General features: G+C 41.6%; 1 protein-coding gene across 3 annotated transcripts in view; it reads right to left on the reverse strand.

The window, feature by feature from the left end:
- VAPB (VAMP associated protein B and C) overlaps nucleotides 1-11,651 on the reverse strand; it is a 69,630-nt gene extending 57,979 nt beyond the window's left edge. The window contains exon 1 of one of the 3 annotated variants that reach the window (XR_005009985.1): nucleotides 10,831-10,951. Coding sequence is in view for 2 of the 3 variants with exons in the window: in XM_036752912.1 (XP_036608807.1) it covers nucleotides 10,948-11,005 (58 nt within the window). In the remaining variant the exon portion in view is untranslated. Of the gene's footprint in view, nucleotides 1-8,427; nucleotides 8,488-10,830 lie in introns of those variants that run through there. The other 2 variants (XM_036752912.1, XM_036752913.1) reach the window with 2 other exon arrangements.
- Between the last annotated feature and the right edge of the window lie 993 nt (nucleotides 11,652-12,644).

Raw genomic sequence — 12,644 nt, forward strand, 5'->3', positions numbered from 1 at the left:
ATAAGGGACAGCCAGAGAAAATAACTGGAACCAAGAGATGAGTGTTTTATTCATGGAATGACCAAGGGCCACCTTATAGTATGGAAATCCATCTGGTTCTGACCAACCCATGAGTTCACTGGTGTACAGAACTCTCTATGTGCAAACTGACGCACATCAAAAGCTCTCTGAAATCTATGTCTTAGTTGCCTGGGACACTGAGACATGGGACAGCTTATATCTGTAAAAGGAAGGACCTGAATACAAACATTCCAGACTCCAAGGCATTAAGCCATGTTGCCATTTCTGTTATTTCTGCCATAGAAACACAGAATTTAAGAGCTAGCAGTGGCTCAGAGGGCATCTGGCTAAACTCATAACAATAACAGCTTTTATAAAACAATGCTTTAAAGGATTTAAAGCACTTTACACCTTATTTCATTTGACACTCACAAATCAGTACATGAAGAATCTCAAAGATATCGCAGACAGCTTCCACTTTTTAAAGACTGCCAATGATAGATCCCACTGCTTTCCAAGGTTGTCCATTTCACTTTTAATTCCAGTTCAACAAAACATTTATTAAGTGCCTACTATGAAAAAGGCACTGAGCTAGTACCTAGGGATATAAAGACAAAAATCAAACAGTTCTCGCCTTCAAAAAGCTTATATTCCATTTAGGAAGCTTGTTCAGGGAGAATTTCATCATCCCCTTTGTATACTCGGCCTAGTGGTGCCTATATTGTGGGTGCTTAGTACTTAACTGAGGAACACTCCAATTATTAGAAAGTTTTTTTTCTATTCATCAAGCCTAAATCTGCTCCTCTAACCAAGACCCAGAATTCCTAATTATGACCTTTAGGAAGAAGTAAAATGAACCTAATCCCTCTTTCACATGACAGCCTCTCAGATACTGCTATCACGTCCCTGCTAAGCCTTGAGTGGCTGAGTGGTGCTTTGGAAAGGTAGATGAATTTGGAACTTGATCTTTCTGGACCCCTTTCCTGATTTAGAAAATGAGGGATCTAGATTAGATGGCTAGCTCTAAATCTATGCTTCTTCTCCAGGCTAAAAACATTCCCAATCCTTTCACCTGATATTCTTATGGCATGGCCTCTATTCCTCTCACCATCTTGATGAAAAACCTAAATTTTCCCAAGGTTGCTGCCCAGTAGTACACATGGGACTCCAAAAGAACCCTGAGACCAGGGCAGAGGACAGTGGGATTAACCCCTTCCCCATTCTCAATACCGTATCTTTCTTAATGCAGTCTATTCAATTGGGACAGCTTGGTGAAAGACAGTGGATAAAGTGCTTGTGCGAATCAGGAAGTTCTGATTTCAAATCCAGCCTCAGATACTTACTAGCTGTGTGACCCTGGGAAAGTCACTTAATCCTGTTTGCCTCAGTTGCCTCATCTATAAAAATGAACAGAGAAGGAAATGGCAAACCACTCCACTTTGCCCAAACACCCCAAAAGGAGTTGGACATGACTGAAAATGACTAAATAACAAATTCAATTCATAAATTCCTACTGTCTGCCAGGTACTGTACTAAGCACTGCAGATACAAAAAGTGGCAGAAGGCAGTCTCCAAAAGAGTTTACAGTGTAATGGAGGGGACCACCTGCAGACAAATATATACAAAGCAAGCTATATACAGGATAAATAGGAAATAATTAACAGAGGGAAGGCAATGGGGTTAAGAAGGGTTTGGGAAGGCTTCCTGAAGGAGGTAGGATTTTAGGTGGAACTTAAAGGAAACCAGGGAGGTCAGCAGACTAGGAGCAAAGGACAGAGGGTTTTCCAGGCTTGAGGGACAGCAAGAGAGAATGCCAAAGGAGAGAGATGTAACATACTCAACAGCCGGGAGGCCAGTGTCACCAGACTGAAGAGTACTTGCCTGGGGAGTAAGGTATAAGAAGAATGAAAAGGCAAGAAGGCTAGTTTATGAAGGGCTCTGAATGCCAAATGGAGCATTTGGTATTCACTCCTGGAGACAATAAGAAGCCACAGGAGTTTGTAGAGTGAGTAAGGGGAGGGTTATTTTTTTTTAAATGATCAGATCTCCATTCTTGGGAAAATCACTTCAGTGGCTGAATAGAGGAAGGACTGAAGTGGGGAAAGACTTGAGGCAGACTGACCCACCAGCAGGCTACTGCAAAAATCCAGGCGTGAGGTGATGAGGATATCACTAGCTGTTCTGGCTGTCATGTCACACCACTCACCCATATCTAGCTTGTAGCCCACTGAATGCCCTCTGAAATGTTCATCTAGCCCTACCTCTCGCATCCTGTCCTTGCAAAGTTGATTTTTTGAACCCAAGCATAAGACTTTACATTTTCTTCTCTTAAATTTCATCTCTCTGATTTTTCCTTCTTCAATTTCATTTTTCAGATTGCTCTAAATTCACCTCCTAATTTCTGGAGTATGACAGCCCACAGGGTATAATAGAGCCCTAGACTTGAAGTCAGATCTGGTACTAAATCAAGACTACAGTTGCTATCCATATGACTTTGGGTAGGTCTTCTGTTGTTTAGTCATTTTCAGTCATGCCTGATTCTTTGTGACCTCTTTAAGGATTTTCTTGGCAAAGATACAGGAGTAGATTGTCATTTCCTTCTCCAGCTCATTTTATAGATGAGAAAACCAAGGCAAACAGGGCTAAGTGACTTGCCCAAGGTCACGCAGCTAGTAAATGTATCAAGTGTCTGAGGTCAAATTTGAACTCAGGTCCTCCTGACTCCAGGGTGGGTGCTCTACTCACTGAGCCACCTAGCTGCCCCTGATTATATAATTATTAAAAAGCTTTTGTAGCACATGGAATCAGGATAAGGGAAGCTATTGAATGGGGAATGGGAGTAGGGAATAGGCATAGAGGGGAAACTGTATCAAATATCTTTGCTAAGAGTCTGATATCCAAGATACAGAATGGCCTAATACAAGTTATATAAAAACTAAAACATATGCCAATGGCAAAATATTCAAAGGATACAAACAATTCTCAAAAGAAAAACTGAGAATTATAATAATCTATTAGCAAATTATAAACTACTATCAAAGAATGTTACAAATCATTAAGGATAAGAGATGTGCAAAGCAAAACAACTTTGTAGTTTTATCTCACAGCAACAAACTGGCAAAGATGAAGAGTCCATATTGGAGAGGCTTTAGAAACACAGGCACATCAATACCCTGCAGATAGAGCTGTGGATTGGTCTAACCACTCTTAGAAGCAATTCGGACTTAGTTTAAACAGTGACTAAGCTGTCCAAAGCCTTTGACCTCTAGATCCCACTGTTACTCAACTCAAAGATGGAAAAAAACTGGTCCAATCTATACCAAAATAATCCTAGCACTTTCTGGGGCATGCAAGAACTAGAAACAAAGGAGGTACCCACTGATTGGGAAATGGCTTAAAATAAAAATGTCCAGCATGAACGTAATAGAACGTTATTTTGTTGTAATGACCAGATTTGGCTCCAGAGAAGAAATGAGAAAGCACACATCTGTCCTTTCTTTGCAGAGGTGGGGCTGAGGAAATGAAACACTGCATTTCTGTCAGACTTGGTTGATGTATTGGTTAGTTTACTGAACTGATCCTCACTCCCTCTGTCATGAGGAATAATAGCTCACTGGGAAGGAGAGGGAGAATGAACTATTTTGAAATGAAGGTAACATAAAAACAAAAAAAAAATCAATAAAAATAGAAAACAAAGAGCCTACAGAACAATCTCAAATTATTCAGGTATTATTAACTTTGAGAATTATACAGTAATAAGAAACACTAAATATTCACATTATTAAAACCCACATACTTCATAAAACTTATCACAATTGTGGAACGTAAGGCAGCAATGATGAGTGTCAGTGCATGAAAAAAGTGATCTGTTTGACTTTAACTTTCTGTGTCTCACTCAGTCCTCTCTCATGGGGTGATGGGACCTGGACCCCTAAAAGATCATGTCTTTGAAAGTACCCCAGTCCCTGAATTTTCCCATATACTGACTACTTAATATTCCTTTCACTGTTGCACCAGTCCACCCCAGACTACTCACCACTCCATAGTCCAGTCCAGATCCTTTCACTGTCCTTTTTGTATACAAGCATCAGTCTCACCCCCATTAAGTTGCAGATTCCCTAAGAATCTTGCCCCCACTACTGGCTCTACAATAAACCTTGCCATGTTGACTGGAAGATGGTCTGAGTGAGTTAAATTCATTCCAGGCAGATCTGCCTTGTAACCTGACATTTTGGGGTTCCCAGAAACCCCAAACCGCATCACCTCCAAAAATAAGACAACGTTCCACGTAATCTCTAAGATTTCTTCCATATATAAACATCCTGCATTCACTCAGACTTCTATTAAAACTAGGTCTCTCTTTCTCAGACCTCCAAATCCCTAAAGGCTTTGATAACTGGTCAATTTTCTAAAACATCTTTCATTTTAATTTTCTTCCCATTTTGACAGAAACTGCTTTTCCTTATCTACCTCATACAGTATGAAACAAAAACAAAGCTAAAAAACCATCCTCTACTTCACTGCTAAAGGAAATATATATTCCCTAAGAGTCTAATTTCTTCTTTTATCTCTGGATACCTTTCAGGTCAGCAGAGACTACACAGGACACACCCAGAATCCCACACCACTGGAAGCAATTCTAATCTAGGTAAAAGGTCCTGATGATAACATCTATTTTCTCCAAGTACAGAGAGTTACTACAGAAAAAGAGGCAGTACCCCACGGGACTTTCTCTCAGAAGAATTTTTATCTACTTATTATGTTTAAGAGTTCAACTTTCTCTCCCCGTTTTTTCTTCCCCCTAAACATCTGTCAATTACTTAAAGCTAGAGTTGGGATTTAGGCTAATTGTCTGGGAGTTCTGTGCCTATTGAAATGCTAAGTATGCACTGATATAAACAACCCATCTGATACCAGCGGGGAACTATAGGAATCTACTAACAACACTTTATTCTGCATGCTTAAAAGACTAGCCATGAAAAAAGGAGAAATGACAGATAATCAAAAGTTGGTAATAATCTGCCAAAGAATATAAAGCAATTCTAGGAAAGAACTTCTTTGAGTTTAGTTATTAATATAAATACAAAAAATGTAATACATCCAAAAAGTAAGGGGGAAAGGGGGTGTGTTTCTAGATTTTCCCAGTGGTATTTCACCATTGGGAGAACCAGCAAATCACCACAATTACATCAAAACATTATTCAGACACCAACAACTTATGATTAAAAATAATGCTTGGTACCTAGAAAAATATTACATAGATAGATACTATTTTGCCACACTGACACATTTATAGTATTATTAATATAATCTACTTTAAATAATCATTCAAGGTTCTCTTTTTCCAGTGAAAATTAGACTCCAATAACTCGTTACACAGTGGAAGTCTATGGTTATATCTGGTCAGATGACATACTTTAAAAAGCACACAGTATGCCCTGTCAACAGGCCAGAGGAATCTTGGATACACGGCACCATAGGAAAAAAGCTTGAGATAAGGATCGAATACTGGATAGCACAGAGGACATCAGCTCAGGTAAAACAGCTCAGAATACTACAGGGCAACTTTGTTACCGATACATAAACTACCACCAAAAGAAGAAAAGTAGACCACTGAATTCAGTAGGTAAGACTCTCCTCAAGCAACATGCATTTATTAAGCACCTACTGTGTGCCTGGTACTGTGCTAGCCAGGCAGTAGGGATGCAAAGGCAAAAATCAAACAGTTCCTTATCTTCAAGGAATTTACATTCTCTCCAAGAAACTTTAGGGCAGCCATGCTTTGGTGGATGGAAGTTGGCATTTAATATCTACCCTTTTCTTCTTGCTAAACATTGACTGTACTTATCTGTCCTGATCATGGCCATGACTCCTATGTCAACTTTTTCAAACCCGAACATGGAGATGTAGTTTTTATGTAGATCTCTTATGTGGAAATTAAAATATCATGTTCTAAAAGTCTAAGCTGGATCAATAATGACAAACAATAACCATCAATTTTTCCCATCTGCTGGCCCCTGTTTCTGAGGATACGTATGGCAAGTTGAGAGTTGTCTGTGTTTTGCTGGAACATCTAAAAGAAAATGCTATGTAATGTTTATAGACAAATGGTGGTGTTAATAATGTTTAAGAGCTTTCCCTTTGGAAAAATGTCAATTCATACTATTTTAATAAATGTACAGAGATGAAAAACTTTAAGAGATGATAATGAAGAAGTACCATAGTTAACTGAATTCATTCATAGGTTTTTGTATTTTTACCCTCCTAAAAGTTTCTTATGTAATTTATGCAGGAATATGGGGGGATGGGGGGGGGGAAGGTGAGAAATTCACTTTCCTTGGAGAAAAAAAAAAAAGGAATCTCACAAGTTGATTCCAGCGATTTAGTCTGCTTAACCCACCCACCTCAGAGAGAGGCTTTGGCTTGTTTTCCCAAATGTATAGATGGATTATCTATCTACCTTAAGGGGTAAAGAAAATCCTTCGTAAAATAATCAAATCAAACCAACACTACTTTTGAAAAGGTTATGTCAATCACCTGCCCCATGTCTCTCATCACAATTCAAAATTGGACAAAACCTTCCCCCCCAGCCATTACTCAGCCCCAAGTGGGCTTTTCCCTAATTAGAGGTGAGGCTCCTTGAGAGCAAGGGCAGTTTCTAATTTTTGTATTCTTAGTGATTGCCTAACAATTGGTCAACAAACATTTATTAACTTAGGAGTCAGGCTCCGAGTTAAACTGGGGATGTGGGGGAGATAAGAAAGGCAAAGAAAACCTGGGTCCTCAAAGGGTCCTCACTTTTTAAAGGCGAGGTAACATGCAAACAACTATGTATGTAAAAGGCAGGTATACATATGTAAAAGTTGTATACAGGGTAAATTGGAGGTGGCACACAACAAGCATTTAATGAATCCTTTTTAATTTATTCATTCAAATATGATTTATTATTTTTCTTATACTCCCCTAGGACCAATGACATACACTGGTGAAATCTGTAAAAGGTCTGAGGATATGGAACAGAACACAGGTAGTCAATATACATGGCTATGGAATTTATGACCCTTGCTGGCCTCATTAACTTTGAATTAATTGGCCTACTTCATCCACATGAATAAAACATACCTACCAGGACTGATAAGAGCACCGGTTTTCAAAGTATGATCCTGGGCCCCCAGGTGTTGAGCCCCTTTCCTCCAAAAACGATTTTCATAGTAATAAAGACGTTATTTGCCTATTAAGATATTCCTTCCTTTTCCGACTAAATATATTTATGAGGCTGAATTTTCTTCAGATATTTCAACCAAAACAACACTGCAACAGACTGAATGTAGAAGCAGATACGAGAATCTATATCTGTCTTCTACTAAGCTGTCTTCTATTAAGTCAAACATGAAAAGATTTGCAAAAATATGTAAAACAATGACACTCCTCTCATTAATCTTATTTTACTATACAAAATAATAGTCGTTTTTTCATAAAATGCTATTTATGTTAAGATTTTATGGATTACTGTTATTTTAAAAGTAATTAATAAATATTTGTTTAAATTATCCATTTTAATTAGTAACATGGTAAATAACCATAGCTATAATCCCAATCAACAAAAGTTACTTGGGGGCCTCAATAATTAAGAGTATAAAGAGGTCCTGAGAACAAAGTTTGAGAACTACTGTGATAGAATATGAAGGAATCCCTTTACAATTCTTAAAGAAGAGCTCTAAAAATGCAAAGCATTGTATAATGGGTGGAATCTGCTTCCTTGTGGGGGGAGGGGGAGGTAAAAGTGGCACTGGCTTACATTTGGAGCAAGGGGATTTATCAAAAAAACTTTCTAAAAAGACTTTTTTTATTCTGAGAAAAGAGATTTGTCTGGGAGTGAATAGATATGAAGAAAGCCATGGAGTAGGCCTTGGGAAAGGGCAGGTCACATGAAAACTGCCAATTGGGTAAGAGCAACACAAAAGAGACACAAGGCTCCCTCGACTGAGAATCCCAAAGTCTCCAATTTCTAGGAATGGGTCTCTTTATTCTGGCCAGAAAAGCTTCTGTGTTATTGCTGACATCTAATAAATACTTCATAAAAACTAACTCAGTAGTACTCCCTTTACATCCTACTTCCTCCAGGAAGCCACCAGCCTGGTCAATTTTCTTTGTTTTAATATTTAACAACACAAGACAGTGCAGTCATGTTTGAGGCTTAAAACATAAAACAAGATAATTGAAACATGTTCTAATTCCTTTCTTCTGTAGTAGCATATATATATTGCAGCATACCCATGTAAAGATCTAATAAAAAGAAGTCTTAGGATATACAAATCAAAGTCTTTCTTAGATTGCTTATACCATAATAATAAAGAATACAATATATGAGAACCATTCAAAACAACGAATATTTCTGTTGTTCCCTTCTTCCCCAAAACGTCTTACACATTTATCCTTTCCTTTAAGGTGGATGTGGTGAAAAAGCCAGTAATGTTCGCTTGTTTCTGCACTGTAATGAATTTGATCGCTGCAGAGCAAGGACTGCTGATGACTCTCTAGCTAATTTTGTGCTTAAGTTCAGTTTATAATTTAAGCATTACAAAGATATTTTTAAATGCCTTCTGTGTTCCTATCTAAGCTCCATAGGCATTTGTCCTTCACACACTACTCTTCACTTGACACGCTGAAGTACACGCTGCTTTGAGTGATGTGATTTCTGGAATTCTGTTTCTCCAGCAGTGAAAGCACTAAAAAATGATTTTCTTCTTCCTCTTTTCTAGAAAGCCCATTTCTTGCCTTCACTAAGGGTTTCCACATAAAGATGAATCATCTGACCAGGAAGACGGAACACTGAGCACAGACTATTTGAGATATTTTCATAAGATAATTTAGAGCTGGAAAGGACCTTAGAGGTCATCTAGCTCAGTTTCTTCGTTTTACAGATAAAGAAACTGAGGTCAAAAGGCAGGTTTAGTGGGATGCCCAACGTTCAGGATTTAAATGCAAGATCCTCTGACCCCAGATTCAGTGTTCTTTGCAGTATACCACACTGACTCTCAAAAATACCTCTTCTTAGTAAAGTGCCACCTTTATAAGTGATAATTAACAAAAAGTCATTTCTTCAGTGGCATTCATGGCACCCAATTCAATTTTAGTTTGCAAAAATTTACTCAGAGCTACTGCTTATTTGCATCCAACACTTTACACACTGGCCCCCTTCTTTAAAGACATAGTTTGATACTAGAAAGATGATCTATCAACATGCTGACTCAAAAGCATAGAATAGGTTTAAAGAGAGCAGCAAGCAAATAAAGAGACTTCTAAAATGACATTAGCCCTCCTCTGGGGACATGATTACGGCCTAGCAACAATTTTCTAGTGGCCTAGAATAGAATTTCTCAGGCTTTCTACTAGTTATAGGTGACTCCTTTCTCTACTACAGGAGACTTAGGCAAATGAAGTTGTGATGTGTCAGAGAAGCAGTAAAATAACTCTGGAATGATTCTGAGGGAGAACAGCAACATCGTTTTAACTGGAGACTAGCCAAGCCTGTGTTGACAAAGGGCAGTTTATCCAGGCATAAAAATAACGTGCAACTATTGGTGTCAGCCCTGATTATTTCACACACCTGGGTGATGGCCCTTTGGAACAACTCTAATGGAAATTACTATTCCACCAACATCTGCTAAAAAAAAAAGTCATTACAGTAGATTACCTTGTTTTAGTAAAGTAGCAACTAGCCTACATGCTTGGAAAGCAGTTACTAAGTTGCAATGTCCCATACGACAGTATTAAAACACCTTCTCTTTTGGTAGTTTCAACTACGTGGGGTTAATTTTAAATAGGAAACGTTAAGTACCTGCACATGCAAGAACCAGTGTCTGTTTTATGAAGCAAAATGACACCCAGAGTTTTAGGATGTTTTCTACCAATCTGTCAAGTGGGGGAAGATAAACAACACAACAGGTAAATGTGAAGTATTGACAAACACTGGGGTAAAGGCCCTAGGTTTTCTTGCAAATACAAATTAGAACCAGTTGCACACGTTGCATTTGGTATCCCCTCTTCGAAGCTGCCGGCAGCCCTGACAGTTTCAAGAAGAGCAAAGAGAAGAGACAGCAACACCAAAAGAAAATATCATTTACTTAGGCTGCCACCAAGAAAGCTTACACACAACTGCTTAGTAGGAACGGCTACGGAAGGATACCGAAAGTATGCAGAAACCGGGGCAGCTTCTCTAGGTATAAAGCTGGGGGGGGGGGGGGAGGAGGGGAGGAGATGAAGGAAAGAGAATCCGGTAAAGTCAAGTCATTTAAAAAATAAACACTCTTCCAAAGGAGTAGAGGCAATAGAAATTTCAGGATTTCTTTTTGCTGCACAACACCAGAACGTTATGAATATGGGGCGCGGGGGAAGAGGGTTTGGAAAATCCTCACCGCCCGGTCCCGCACAAACCCGAGGCCCAGAAGCTCAGCCCTTCCCCCACCCCCCAGCCCAGCTCCCGGCACCCACCCAGTCCTCCCGGCGCTGACATGCAAACGCCCAGCGAGCAGCACTGGCCCTGAATCTGAGCCTTCCCTTCTCCGGGCTATTCGTCTTCTCTTTGGGCAGTATGGGGTGTGGGAAGAGGAGGAACAGGGTTTTGGAAAGGGGCAAGTAAAGTGGGGCCCAGTCCCGAAATGTGTAAGATTCAGTCCCGGTAAATACAACAAACAGGTGGACGCCCCTTCTAAACGCATTTTCTTGGGCAGGGAAGATAAATTTAAGGCTAAATCGAAGAGGGGAAGGGGAGAGGAATAGATCTCAAAGCGGCAAAGACGCACACAGAGGGAGACCCGATAAACAAACCTGAAGGACATTTTATTCACTCCTGCCTCTCCCGGGCCCCCGGAAAATGGCTGCCGGTGGTGCCTTTGCCAGTGACTGCAAACGCCCCGGCCAGTGGCCGGCTCCCCGCGCTCTTACCTTTGAATTTGAGCTCGTGCTGCGGCTCTAGGCTCAGAACCTGCTCCACTTTCGCCATATTCCTCGGATTCGGGGGGAGGGGGCGGGGGCGGGAGAGGGGGTGGAGGCGGCTGCTTCCAGCTGCACCAGTTTGGGTGACCCAGGGAGATTAAAATAAAGATGACATGGAATAATATATTTTTAAAAAAAAAATTCTAAAGGAACAGAGACGCAAAACGGAGAGGGGTCGTGGCGAACTGGTACAGGGCGGGCGGCGGCGAGATGCCCAGGGAGCCTAGCAGCGGCCCGGCACACTCACACACACACTCACTCGCACACACGCACTCACGCACGCACGCACACGCAGACCCACAGCCAGACCCAGGGAGAGAGGGAGAGGCAGAGAGAGGGAGCAAGCAGCAAAGGAGAAAGAGTTAGGAGGTAGTGGCGGCGGCGGCGGCGGCGGCAGCAGCAGCAGCAGCAGCAGGAGGAGGCGACTGTGATGATGCAGCACGAAGAGGGCCAGAGAGAGGCCGGAGCTGACGTAGCGAGCGCTGCAAAAGCCTTTTCCTTCTTTAAATCCACCTGGGCTTTTTCCAGCCCGGGGAGAATGCGCGCGTGCTAGATTTGACTGGGACAGGGACGGAAGAGCTCGCGCGCAAAGAGGGGAAGGAGAGAAGGGCCGCGCGCCCCAGAGAGAGGGCGTGGCGCTTGGGGCGTAGCGCGTGGCTGGGGGTAGGGGGCAGAGCGGCTGGGACCTCCGGGAGGGCGGGGGCGTTGAGAGCCCCAGCAATGGCAAGGGCGTGGGGCGCGGGTGCGCACTCGGCGATACACACGCGTTGGAATGGGGAGCAAAAGCACCAGGGCGCCGCCTTGGCACTGCTTTTATTTCTGGAGACCAGCCGTGGCTCTCTCTTGGGTGTCGGCTGCCAGCTTTTGCCGTTCTTTCTATCTCCCCTCCCCGGGTTACCTCTGCCCAGAGGTCACCTGGAAGGATGGTACCAGGGGCCTGGAGCGGAACTATGGTAATCAGCAGCACCAATATTCAAGTGAATATGAATTTTTAACTCTAAAACGTGTGAATGAACTTAAGCGACCCAGGTGCAAGTGTATTATTCTGATAATACCTAATGTCTGCATATAACCTTTCAGCAGTTTCTACAACCAGTCTCTTATCATTAGATTCACTAATCTGTTAGGTAGGCAGGGCTCGGGATAATTACCCCCATTTTAAAGATGAGGGAACTGAGGCCAAATCAATTGTTTTGTCCATCGTCTTGCTGCAGCTAGGTGGCGCAGTGGATAGAGTGCTGGCCCTTGAGTCAGGAGGACAAAAATTCAAATCCGACCTCGGACACCTACTAACTGTGTGAGCCTGGGCGAAATCTCTTCACCCTGCTTGCCTACGTTTCCTCAGTTGTAAAAGAAGTTGCAGAAGGAAATGGCAAACCACCCCGTTATTTCTGCCAAGAAAACCCCAAATGGGATCGGGGGAGTTGGACATGACTTAACACTAGTAGTAAAAAGTGGCCTTTAACCCGGGTTTTCTGGCCCTCGGGACAATGATCTGTGTTAGACCCTACTGCCCTTCCTGTATATTAAGTAACAGGTGCTCCACAGTCCTCTGAAAGCCTCTGAAGGTATCTTCAGACTATCTTGTAAGATATAATTAAAGTGAAAGTCTTACTTACATCAACCAGGAAAGGGAAAGACTTAAG

Source organism: Trichosurus vulpecula, chromosome 3, assembly GCF_011100635.1.
Source record: "Trichosurus vulpecula isolate mTriVul1 chromosome 3, mTriVul1.pri, whole genome shotgun sequence".
In the NCBI taxonomy this organism is placed as follows: Eukaryota; Metazoa; Chordata; class Mammalia; order Diprotodontia; family Phalangeridae; genus Trichosurus; species Trichosurus vulpecula.